The 12,475-nt window shown below is 41.3% G+C and overlaps 2 protein-coding genes and 1 long non-coding RNA gene across 3 annotated transcripts in view; all 3 read right to left on the minus strand.

The window, feature by feature from the left end:
- Window positions 1–1,946, minus strand: part of LOC109486722 (MAM and LDL-receptor class A domain-containing protein 1-like) — a 14,194-nt gene extending 12,248 nt beyond the window's left edge. The window contains exons 1-3 of the mRNA XM_019790612.1: window positions 1,776–1,946; window positions 1,380–1,467; window positions 417–551 (exon numbers count right to left, since the gene is read on the minus strand). Coding sequence (XP_019646171.1) covers window positions 417–551; window positions 1,380–1,433 — 189 coding nt within the window. The 5' untranslated portion in view covers window positions 1,434–1,467; window positions 1,776–1,946. The remainder of the gene's footprint in view (window positions 1–416; window positions 552–1,379; window positions 1,468–1,775) is intronic.
- LOC109486731 (enteropeptidase-like) lies at window positions 1,526–5,973 on the minus strand (the record flags this gene model as incomplete). Its single annotated transcript, XM_019790621.1, has 6 exons — window positions 1,526–1,531; window positions 1,776–2,032; window positions 3,804–3,938; window positions 4,329–4,444; window positions 5,272–5,500; window positions 5,898–5,973. Coding segments are annotated over 6 exons (819 nt in total), but the record flags the coding sequence as incomplete, so codon positions are not given.
- Window positions 5,974–5,976: 3 nt separating this feature from the next.
- On the minus strand, window positions 5,977–11,317 carry LOC109486846. The gene is made up of 3 exons (XR_002141221.1): window positions 11,222–11,317; window positions 10,924–11,003; window positions 5,977–6,068 (listed from the first exon to the last, which is right to left on the minus strand). It is a non-coding gene; the product is annotated as an uncharacterized LOC109486846 (long non-coding RNA).
- Between the last annotated feature and the right edge of the window lie 1,158 nt (window positions 11,318–12,475).

Consider the following 12,475-nt stretch of genomic DNA (forward strand, 5'->3'; position numbering starts at 1 on the left):
GTATGTGTGTGTGTGTGTATGTGTGTGTATGTGTGTGTGTTTGTGGGTGTGGGTGGGTGGGTGAGTGGGTGTAAATTGTATACACACGCTTGTACAGGTGTCATTCGCGACATCTCTTCCCCTACCCCAATTTATATCATTCCCCCTTCTATTATTCAAGGTACGTGAAAAGGAAAAAGGGAAAATATCGACGTACGTCACAGTGCACTGGTCGGGTGCACTAAAACTTTTCGATTGCTCCTTCATACAGGTAAACCTCTAAAGCCGATTTCACTTAATGACGATCAGACACACGCCGGAAGACGAGCCTGCTGTAAAGAGTCAACTACGTAAGAATGGTTTTCCCTGTTCCAGTATACCCTTTCAGACAATTCGGTATTACCCCACCTTCCACCTTTGACCATTGTAAAACTTACTTCCAGTGGTGTGATCAGCACTCGGCCCGGTGCTGGAGGAAGGAGTCGATCCACTGTGTCGGCTCCAGTCGAAGTTGTCGTCGTGAGCCTGTCTCCATCCACACAGGCCCAGCTCAAAGTCACAGTTAAATGGGCCTGAAGTGCAAACTCCTATTTTCAAAATCCGTTTAACCCTTTACGCGCGCGCGCGCGCACACACACACACGCGCGCGCGCGCACACACACACACACACACGCGCGCGCGCATGTGTACACGCTACCGAAGCACGCTACCGTATACACGCTACCGAAAACATAAACGCCTTGCCGAAGGTGATAGTACTTCCCTTATCACGTTTTTTAAAGACATGTATCAATAAAATAATGAAAAGACACCCCTAGGCGTATATTCTCAGAGGAAACGCCATAAGGGACGTGTGGAAGGAAAAAGAATAATACAAACTAGAAACGCCAACATTTGTTTTGGAGCAAATTCAGCATGGCTTCTCCACATTTTACGACATTCCAGGGAAAGAAGGATAATACAAGGGAAAACAATGTTTTACATCGATATAATATATAGTATGAAGTAACAAATAACAAAGAATATAACAGTTGGATAGCTATCCCCTACATTATTGATTAGCAGTTTTATTTGCATAATACAAACTCTTGATTTTCAAGATAAAAAAGCATTTATGCCCCGCATTCCAATGCTTGTGCAGGAAAGTTTGACATACCTACTAAAACACCTCAATGCAGTACCTACTTTCAATATGGTATGGCTATGTGCAGCTGTTCATGGGGTTAACCCAATGAAATCCCATCAGGGTCACATGTACAGAAGTGTTATTGAGATTGTACAAAAAGTAATGAAATAAATGTACATTTTAAAAAAGTGTGCTGTTTGATCATGCGTTACCCTTACCATGCGTTACCTTTCCAAGAACACTGCTTTCTTCCTTTATATGATATCAAACCTACCAGGTGGGCAGCTATTGTCCACAATAGAGATGTCATCCAGCGAGATGTCTCCATAATATCCAGATCCCCGACTTGCTTCAAACACAATCTATGGGCAAATAGTACAAGTCATGTACATTAGTTTTCTGGTCATTACACTTAAAACCCTAGTCCTGTTGGGTTGCACCACATCGCAGCAAAACGCAAGGAAAGCGGAAGTAACTATGCCACGGCAGGGACCAAAAACGTCAGGGGTGTATGACCTGATAAAGACGTGATGTTTAAAAAAAAGTCCGCAGGACAAGGGTTCATCAATTTACAACATTCAATACGTGCCAACGACCATACAGGAAACGCATACAGCTGGGCACACAGGCTCATAGTCATGCAGACAGACAGGAACCAATCTCTACTCACATTGAATGATATCCCTGCTGGAATGTCTACCTGCCCAGACCTCCACTGGTTTCCCTGTGCTCCTGTCCGAGTCCACACCGGATTCCCAAGCGATGAGCCAGTCTTCATGTACACCCGGAGCCTGTTGACGTCCCTACCGTACATGTGGTACCAGAACTGGACACACTTGGCACTTGTTGTAGTAACGAGAGGACTAATCACACGGGCGACACTACCGGATGAGCCAGAAGACGTCTCGATGTAGATATAATAGCCACCTGGGCAAGGCAAATATCAGTATTATAAAGGCAACGCACTGGTAAAGAGCTGGCCAAACTCCTTCGGGCTCAACTCCCCCGTAGCGGTAACCATATTATGCGGGCGTACAGCTTTTTGCTACCAAGGGAATTGGCCAGCGGCCCGATACCAATCGCAGATACAGATGGCACTGAGTTCCTTGAGTTATCTAATGATTGTTTTCTGGAAAAAAAAGCCCTGGTGCCTCCAAGGGGAGAGAACATAATAGACCTGATATTGACCAGTGAGGATGGCATGGCCTCAGGGGTAGAGGACATTGGGAAGCTTGGCAGTAGTGATCACAGTATGATTTTATTTGAATTATTTACAACAGTGATCATAAGGGGAAACAAGGAAATGATTCCAAACTTTAAAAAGGCAGACATGGTCGAGTTAAATCAATGGCTAGCCGAGGTGAATTGGTCCGATATAGTGATACTGAGATAAGTTGGAACTACTTTACAACATTCAACCTGATGCCGATGATGAGTAAATGATTACTGAACACACATACACATACTCATACACATACACATACACACACAAACACGTGCCAACGACCATACAGGAAACGCTGTGATAAAGGAGGGAATACAGAAATTGATTCCAATGAAAACATGAAGGCCATCGAAAAAACACCCATATGTGGGATGACCGAAACCTTTTGAGGAAAATCAGGAAAAAAAAAAGAAAACTGTGGCGAGTGTAGCCTGATTAAATCGCTTTTGCCGGCCGCCCAACATCCAGCCGGCCATCCTGGGTGGCGGACTAAGTAGGGAGCCCCCGGGAGCTCGAGCTTGGGTTTCGCAGGCTATATCGAGTGTACAAGGAGACAAATGAGTACAAAAGTTATTTAAGTACGAAGAAATGGAATGGAAGACAAAGAAGCTAGTGAAGAGAAATAAGTAAAAGTTTGAAGAAAAACTAGCTAACATTATAAAAGAGGACTCTAAAATCATTTTATGCTTACAAGAAAAGATGACGAAAGACACGGTGGGTCCTCTGAAGGACAGTGGTCACATCGAACCTAGAAACTGCAAAATTGTTGAATACTTTGTATCAGTTTTTACACTGGAAAACAAAGACCGACCAACTTCCAGAAATACAGGATGCATACAAAGGAGAGGAAGAGGGGGGGGTAGTGAACATTGACTAGGATAAGGTAAGAGAGAACCTCAACAACTTAAAACCAGGGAAAGCACCAGGCCCCGATAAAATGTACTCAACAATGCTATAGGAAACCAGTATTGCAGTAACAGAATAGCAAGAATAGCAATTTTTTGAGAAATCCCCTAAAGAATCATGTGTTCCAAAAGACTGGAGGGAAGCTAATGTCACGAGAATAAAAAGGGTGGCAAATCACAACCGTCGAATTATAGACCAGCGAGTTTAACTTCGGTAGTCTGCAAAACATTGGAATCAATCATAAGGGATAGTATCCTGCAGCACAAATTCTCTAATCCTTCCTAGCCAGCTTGGCTTTTTGCCAGGGTAATTTTGCCTGACAAATTTGCTCTGTTACTTTGATGCAGTCACTACTAGTCTGGACAAAGACACCCCAGTAGATGAACTGTATTTAGACTTTGCAAAATCGTTTGATAAAGTGCCGCATTTGATAAAGAGCACGTTGAACATTGTCAACGTAACTTCTAACATCTAAACTGACATGGTACAACTCTTCAGTCCAAATGCGGACAAGCGTTGTACCAGAAGATACGATAGGACTATTTGTAATGCTTCTCATACTCGTACTTCCAGTGGTGTGGTCAGCACTCGGCCCGGTGTCGTCAGAAGGAGTCGATCCACTGTGTCGGATCCAGTCAAAGTTGTCGTCGTGAGCCTGTCTCCATCCACACAGGCCCAGCTCAAAGTCACAGTTGAACACACCTGAAGTGGAACAGTAAATAGTTACGCGTATTTCGGATACAATGATAACTATAGGTTTTGTATTTTTGCAACGGTTTACGGTGAACTTGAGCAATATGTCCAGAATCGCTTAGTCACAAAATAGCTTTCCTATTTGGACCCCCGTGCAATAATTCACTCTCCGAAAGGCACTCTATCTATATGCCTTAGTTTGGTTGAAAGCTAGTTAGCCAAACTTTCAATCAGTCCACGTATAATCTATTTTGGAGCACGTATTCGGCTAATTCATGTACGTGCGGTACAAACAACGTCAGACTCTATGTTCTGGGTTTCCTGTAATAATGTCATTTCCCCCTTCACTTATTCTGGAGACAATGTAGTTCACACTGCACAGCACAACGAAGGCCTTACTTGACGTGTAGTAGAACGAGAATCCCCGTCTCGTGACATGCCAATTAGATGTAAACTTTATGAACATCATGTTAGATGTGCTGGTAGTAGCTGGGTTGACGGGTGAACCTGATAACCTAGAGTTGACGAACAAATCAACAAGAATATGTGATGAATAATTAGTGCCTGCCACACAGCCTGCTCTGGTTTGATTATGCAAAATGTTACTTAACCCTTGTATATATGTATATAACACACACACACACATACACACATTTTACCACATGGCAGGGAAAGAATGAGAAACACAAGGGAAAACAATGATTTACATTGATATAACTATAATATGAAGTAACATACAACTAAAACAACAGTTGGATAGCTATTCCCTACTTAATTGGTTAGGATTTTTAATTGCATAATGCAAACTGTTGATTTTCAAAAAAAAAAAAAACGTTCATGCCCCGCATTCCAATGCTGGAGCAGAAAAGCTTGAAATACCTACCAAAACACTTGAATAAAGACATACTGTCAGTATGGAAATGCTCTGTGCAGGTGTTAATCAAGTTAAATACCAACAGCCAATCAGCAAGAAGTATAGAGGAAAGCTGCATGCCTATTGGTTGATGCCCTGCATTCCATTGTGATGACTCATGCCCAGACGTGGTAAACACGGCACACTAACACAGTAATACATTTGCTATAATACAGCCAAAAAACTCAAATAAAACCATTCTAAAAGCCTGTATCACAAACATTTAAAAAACGCCTAGGGGTATTTGCCCACTGTACCTCCATACCAAATTTCAGGACCTTAGGCCCTAAAATGAAGAAGCTGAATCCATTTAAAAAATGGCAGGAGAAGAAGGAGGAGAAGAAGAAGAAGAAGAAACATCAGAAAAAGCAATATGGTTTCACCACACCACTTCGTGGTGTGGTGAACCCATAATAACTATGGCATTACCTCAGTAACTGTGCGGCACTATCACTGGGTCCATCGAAGATGGTTAGATAGTCATAATTGCTTTCAAGATCAAAGCTGTCGAACGTCAGACTTATGGTGCTTCCAGCTGGTGCAGTAATCAACCACTGGCAATTTTCATTGTTGCCATAGTTGCTGGGATAGTTTGGTGATGTCACTGGGCCTCCAGAAGGAGTACTGAGGGTGCCTCCACATCTAGTCGAACGTCCCACTAAGGCAGAATTATATTAACAGAGCTTACGTATAGAGAGAGCAAAGATTGAATAGCAAAGTCCTTTCATCACAACCATTTATTTTTCAAGAGCCGACGTTTCGATGACCGTCTGTAATCTTAAGCTAGTTTTTACTGTTTACAATGCATTCCGGAACGTAGTGTAATTGTGAAGTACATCCTAGGCATTGTTACATTATAGGGAATTATGCGGTTCCAAATGTTTGGAATTATGATTACCTTCAAGTTGATATCATAGTGTGCTAAGTTTATTCAAGTGATTTATACCTTTGTCAATTTTGTTGTCATCTTTGTTGTCTACGTACAACACTTAATCATGTTTCAAGAGGTTTTCTTTATTGACCTCTATCTCACCTATTGATTTTGAATGTATTACCTCCGACTCCTAGGGGTTTGTCGACATCGCAGCATCGCCCCTCGTACTGTGAGGTACAGAGGCAGCCGTTACCGGATGGAGTACCGCTGTTGTAGCAGAACCGGTTGCATGGCTGCGTTTGTGTATCCGTGCAGTTACAGCATGAACCAGTACGGTTACGGCTCCTAGTGCCTGAAAGTTGGTGGAAAACATCAAAAGTGTCAACGGTGTACGTTGGAATCAAAAGTCCTGTTTTCATTCATTTTAATCAAATCGTAATCTTACTTATATAACAAGAGTACCACGACCTCATACCTTCGCCAATGTTAACCTGTATGATCGACGAATTATAAATGATGAATTCTCATTGAATATGAAAATAAAATCACCATTTCCATTTTTATGAATTACTAGTATATCAATTGTTCATATTCTCCACCCAATGACAAAGAAAGCTATTCTAGCATTTCCTCATAATTATGCAAATGAGGTCGTAAATTGAATAAGTTATGTTTGATGATGTTCATGTTGACTTGACTTCCAAATGCCGCAAGTGTGAAATTTCTGCCATTTATCAGTATGCAATCAAAATTTCTCATAGATTATGCAAATTGGGCCAAAATGTACGTAAATAACACCTGCCAATGTTCCGGTTCTGTCACAAGTTTGAATTGTCCTGTCATGGAACGAAGCAGATTTATAGAACTTCGTCATTAATTATGTAATTTAGATCCTGATTTGCATATTTGTCATCTAATTATGTCAAGCATCACTTAAGCTACCTACATACCAAAAATGATGACGACCATCAATCGGTTCTTGAGTTATCATCCTTTAAATATTTTCCTACAAACGCCCCTGTAGTTCCCGAGCAAGCTACCATGGGCGCATACGTCAATTCCTCCCCAGCACAAGAGCTACCTACCATCCAAATTTCGTGACCCTAGCATGTCTAGATCATGAGATATCGAAACTGGAAATTCAGCTGCAGTACCATAACAAGCCGCTAGGGGGTCCAAAATTTCGAGGTCAATTCATAATATCATCCAGACCTACCCACCTACCAACACGCACCGTAGTGCACACACGAACGCCTCTGAAAACATAACCTTCTTGGCTAAGGTAAATTGAAGGTAAAATTGAAGGTAAATAAATGCAACAAAGGCAAAAACCTAAGCAAATTAACAAAACAAAATCATCAATTGTAATAATCTTATGCACTTCACCCTCTCCTGTAAGAAATAGCTTCTCACTGATGGATGGGCAGCTAATATAAAGGAGAGTTGCTCCACAATAAATACTAAGCAATCAAATCAAGGTCATTATCCAACTCTACGCTGTCCACTCTACAGCCACCAGCTTCACATTTTAGCCTCCACAGTAGAGCAACTCACACCACGCCGTCTAACCGAATCTGTTCTACTACAGGGGCTACCAGGCTGTATCATTCACACAAACAACTATTTGAAGCACTTGAAAGATTTATTTCCGCCACAAAACGTTTTGATGGGCCTTCCAGTGATACCACATAAGATGACATCATATGATCATGCGTTACATATATTTTCCTCACATATTGTATTATTGTTTATGATCTCTGACCTCCAAAACTGTATATTATCATTATCTTGTTTGAATACTTTTATAGGAAGCCTTGTACTTGAAGCCTCGGTCACAACCCACCGTACGTGCTTTTTCCCCGTACGTTTTTTGGAGGCTACGTCTGCTACGTTTTTTAATGAAAACGTGGGGAAGGAGTGGCGTCTACGCACGTCACTCGAACGTCACTCGCACGGTTGCGCAAAGTGTAAGAGTGTGGTCTGCACGCCAAGTCTGGCCGTGAACGGTTGCGTGCATCCTTCGTTGGGCAAGTGGTAAGTGAGTTGTACGTGCTTACAACGTACGATCTCTGTACGATTGCAACTTTACCGTAAGGAGGCCGTACGGGGCACGCGCGTCGCTCGTACTCGCACGCACGGGTGGTGAATCCGCAGTAGAAAAAGTTTTACATGCACTTAAAGTTCTACGGCGTGTCTGCGTACTCCCAAATCCGTAGGATTCCGTACGGAGGCGGTACTCACCACTCACGGATGCCCTACGTTTGCCCACGTTTTTGCACGTAGACAGCACACAGAAGCACGTACGTCGGGTTGTGACCGTGTGTTGAAATTTCATATTTTTAATTGATGGATCTTAGCCTAATGTGGTACTTGTTAGCCTATCAATAAGTTATATTGGCCTGCTTTACACATAACTTTTTCAAGGCGACTAGAACTCAAAACTACTTTAGCTAGTTGACTTGAGCGAAAATTTCCCAGTGTAAAGAGAAATAATTCAACTCAAGTCGCATTCTAATAAAGACGACTTGAGTCGTATCCAAACCAGACTTAAGTTGGTGCCGAGTCCGCTAGCTTTGCGTGTGTAAACGGGCGAAGTCGACTTGAGCGTCTCCGGCGTAGTAGTCAGGCAAGACCGAGCCACCGAGTTGACTTGGGGGAGGGTGGCACAGCGGGAGTGCCAAGTCGCTTTGCGGCCCCGTGTGTAAACAGAAATTTTTCAAGTCGACTTCGCTGAGTCGACTTAGAAATGGTGTGTGTAAAGTGGGCCATTGTGTATTTTTGTGTATCTTTCGGCACCCGATATTAGCCATGCTGCCTGGGTGGCCAATGTATTGCCTAAAATAAAATAAAAATCCAACTAATTACTAGAGTCCAAAATCCAATTGCACGTGGACTGCATGCTGAAGACAAGGCGCTACATATACATGTATTTTTACTTCATCATCATATTGAGAACTTTACTAGAATTTGGCAGACCGTGATCTGAAGTATTGCTAATTTACAGTGTATAACAAATCTGTCGTTTCTGCACAGCTTTGAGAGCGTTTATTAGGCCTCATTCCCACTAGGATAAAATTGCCCGATACAACATTTGCATACTGTATATTCCAATACAGTATGCAAACGTCATAAAACCACTGCACGAAAACCGCATAGATTTACCAATGGCAGTAAATAACATTAAAATGTGTAGTGTTTACTTTGTTTTTTTTTATGAACTCTACTGGACTTTATAATAGTAGTAAATAAAAGTCAAGTACAATGAGCAAGGGTTGTAAATGAAATTACCGGACTTTTATTTACTACCAATGTAAAGCCAGGTACTATATACAAAGTAAACATTAACGACCAATCGTAAATCTGTATTCTAATTACTAGGGTCGTGTACACAATAATCAAGTGTATTCTAATTACAAGGGCCGTGTACACAGTGATCAAGTCTTCAGGAGGCATGCCGCCCTCAGTCAGGAGGCGGAGGAAGGGTGGGCGTTTCGATCCCTTGAGTAAAGAGGCTCTTTTTACACAACCAAGTCTTTTATTCAGCCGACGTTTCGGTGACCGTCTGTCACCTTCCTCAGGACAATTCTGACTGGTTCACATTGCACAGGTGTAGATACAGTAACCCTGTAACCACGTTACCACGCGTATGTGTAGATATGTAAATATTGTACTGTTGGTGGGGCAGTATTCAATCATCGGCGATGTCATTGGCAGTCCAGTCTCGAAAGACTATATCAATACACCACCATATTTTGACTGGTGAAAACGAAGAGAGTGGCACTTGAGACATCCCTATAAAACGCCTAAAAGCACGCCAAAAATTACTCTGCAAGCAGAGGTTTGGGTTTTGGGTTATTTTTGTCGTGTTTTTAGAATTTTTTCTCGGGGTTTCTTTTTTGCACTGGAATTTTTCTTTCACCCAACCCAAGTAAACATTACCTGAGTTAGCTACCTTTTGTAAATCCAACCTTTCGCGCTGTGTACTAACGTTACGGTATCATCCGGACGTTTTTCCCTTTCTTGCTTTTTTGCCCTTTGCGGTCGTCTCGAGAGGACCCAATTTTACACTAGAAAGGCCAATATTTGCTTTGGAGCAAATACAGCGATGGGTTCACCACATTTTACCACATGGCAGGGAAAGAATGAGAAACACAAGGGAAAACAATGATTTACATTGATATAACTATAATATGAAGTAAAATACAACTAAAACAACAGTTGGATAGCTATTCCCTACTTTATTGGTTAGGATTTTTAATTGCATAATGCAAACTGTTGATTTTCAAAATAAAAAAAAAACGTCCATGCCCGGCATTCCAATGCTGGAGCAGGAAAGCTTGAAATACCTACCAAAACACTTGAATACAGACATACTGTCAGTATGGAAATGCTTCTGTGCAGGTGTTAATCAAGTTAAATCCCAACAGCCAATCAGCAAGAAGTATAGAGGAAAGCTGCATGCCTATTGGTTGATGCCCTGCATTCCATTGTGATGACTCATGCCCAAACGTGGTAAACAAGGCAAACTAACACAGTAATACATTTGCTATAACACAGCCAAAAAACTCAAATAAAACCATTCTAAAAGCCTGTATCACAATAATTTAAAAAACGCCTAGGGGTATTTGCCCACTGTACCTCCATACCAAATTTCAGGACCTTAGGCCCTAAAATGAAGAAGCTGAATCCATTTAAAAAATGGCAGGAGAAGGAGGAGGAGAAGAAGAAGGAGAAGAAACATCAGAAAAAGCAATATGGTGGTGTGGTGAACCCATAATAATTAGCACATATTTCCTTGAATGTATTTGCGTAGAAATGGTAAAATATTTTACGCACAAATGATTCATAAATTCTGTACAGATAGTTATTGAACCCATCATGGTCTGTTTAGACGTCGCAAAGGTACAATTTTAGCTCTAACTAGATGGTTTTCTGATAAAGTCTGCGTTGGAAAGCTTTTCGGACTTTTATGGCAAGCATCCGAAAAGCCGTTTCCAACACTAGGCAAGGCAAGGCAGCGAAAAGAATCAATCATAAATGTATGGACACCCAAGAAAGATTACAGACACACAATTTAGACTGAAATGTGAAAATATTGGTCATGGTTGCGATTATACAGATAATCTAGACAAAGAAAATTGCACATTCATATTGCATATGAAGCATGTGTTCCACAAACTCTAGTTTTTTTTTAATTTCTAGGTTACCTGCATTTCCGCATGGATCAGAGCAGGAACTCCATGATCCCCAGCTGTCACACGAACAGATGCATGGCGAGCTCGAGGAACTTTGTGAAGGAAATTTATCGAGTTGTAAAGACGTGCTAGAACAACAATGTTTTAATGTGCTAGAACTTATTCACGGCCAGGAGGAAGTAAACAACATTGCTTCCTCATTGTTACGCAGCTCATATTCTAGAGACAAAACCTCCTAGATATGATATAAGAAATAACAACATGTGCTTCTAGACTTTGAAAACTTTCAACCAATTATTTTAGAGCTCACCTGAGAACAAAAAGGTAGAAAATGAGAATCAAGAGGGTAAGACGAACAGGACATCCAAACGCAGCCATCTTGCGCGCCTGGTGCAGAAGTTTCTAGATAGTCGTTCTGCACGTACTTGATCAGGCAGACTGTAAATAAAGTTGTACTTTGGCCAACCTAGCAGTTTGAGGGCGGGGCATACATTTAGATGGGTAAACACTGCATATATAATGCATATGCTTGGTTGGCCATGCACAAAATTTTAACAATAAAATTAAAAATTAACACAGCAGCATTCATCAATCATTTTTCCCACAAGGACGGTGGCATGCACTCAGTCAACCAACTAAGAGTAAAAATGAGAAGAATTATGATCAAAGTAGATAGTTGTACATGTGATAAATATATGATTTTTAATAAGCCTGGTGGGGTTTGATACATATTGTTGGCTAATACAATGGTTACAACTTCGATCGCTAAAGATTGCTGTATTAAATGCCGCCGGTATGAACCACAAGACTGAGAACACGAGCTCGGCGGTCCTCAACTGTTCAAAGATAAGAACAACTTGGTGCATCCGTTCCGGCGCCTTCTCCTCCAAGGTGTATATTATATGCCTTGACTTTTCTTCCGTACGCGTCCGAAGTTAGCATTTTAAAAAGCGCAGGAACTTATATACTCGTTGAATTTGGATCGGTTAAGCTACATTTTTGAAGCCTTTACACGTGTTTTCTCGACTTGCCTGCCGAAGAGGTAGACTGGAAAAGAATGAAAGTGGTCGCCAAAGTAGCGTTAATGTTGATTTGATTAATATATGGATGTCATACGCCCCCCAAGTTTCGACAACACTTAAAATCGTACAAAGAAGCTGCAAATGAGCAAATATATGCTGTATATTGGAAAAAAGAATATGATACTTATGTCGTAGAATGCCAAAATCACAGCCCAGGAAAAGAAGAAAATGTGAAGAAATATAAAAATAAAATCATAGTCTATTATCATTCGTCATACCATACTCTTTGTGTTTGGTAATTTATTCAACCTTTAGGACCACTTTTGTAGGCAAACGTTTTTTTATTCGCACATCAGTTTCGGGATCCAGTCAACATATGGCCTAATGGAATGAATGACAATGACAATGACAGATGATGTGTTTCTGTCTTTTTGGGGTAAAAGGTGGGCAAAACCTGACTCCTCGAGTATTCTAGTAATATTTGACATCCAGCATGGTATTTTACATCGGTGTAAGTCTTGTTGCACTAACAGAGCTTCATA

Source organism: Branchiostoma belcheri, unplaced genomic scaffold (genome assembly GCF_001625305.1).
Source record: "Branchiostoma belcheri isolate BF01 breed outbred unplaced genomic scaffold, Haploidv18h27 scaffold110, whole genome shotgun sequence".
In the NCBI taxonomy this organism is placed as follows: Eukaryota; Metazoa; Chordata; class Leptocardii; order Amphioxiformes; family Branchiostomatidae; genus Branchiostoma; species Branchiostoma belcheri.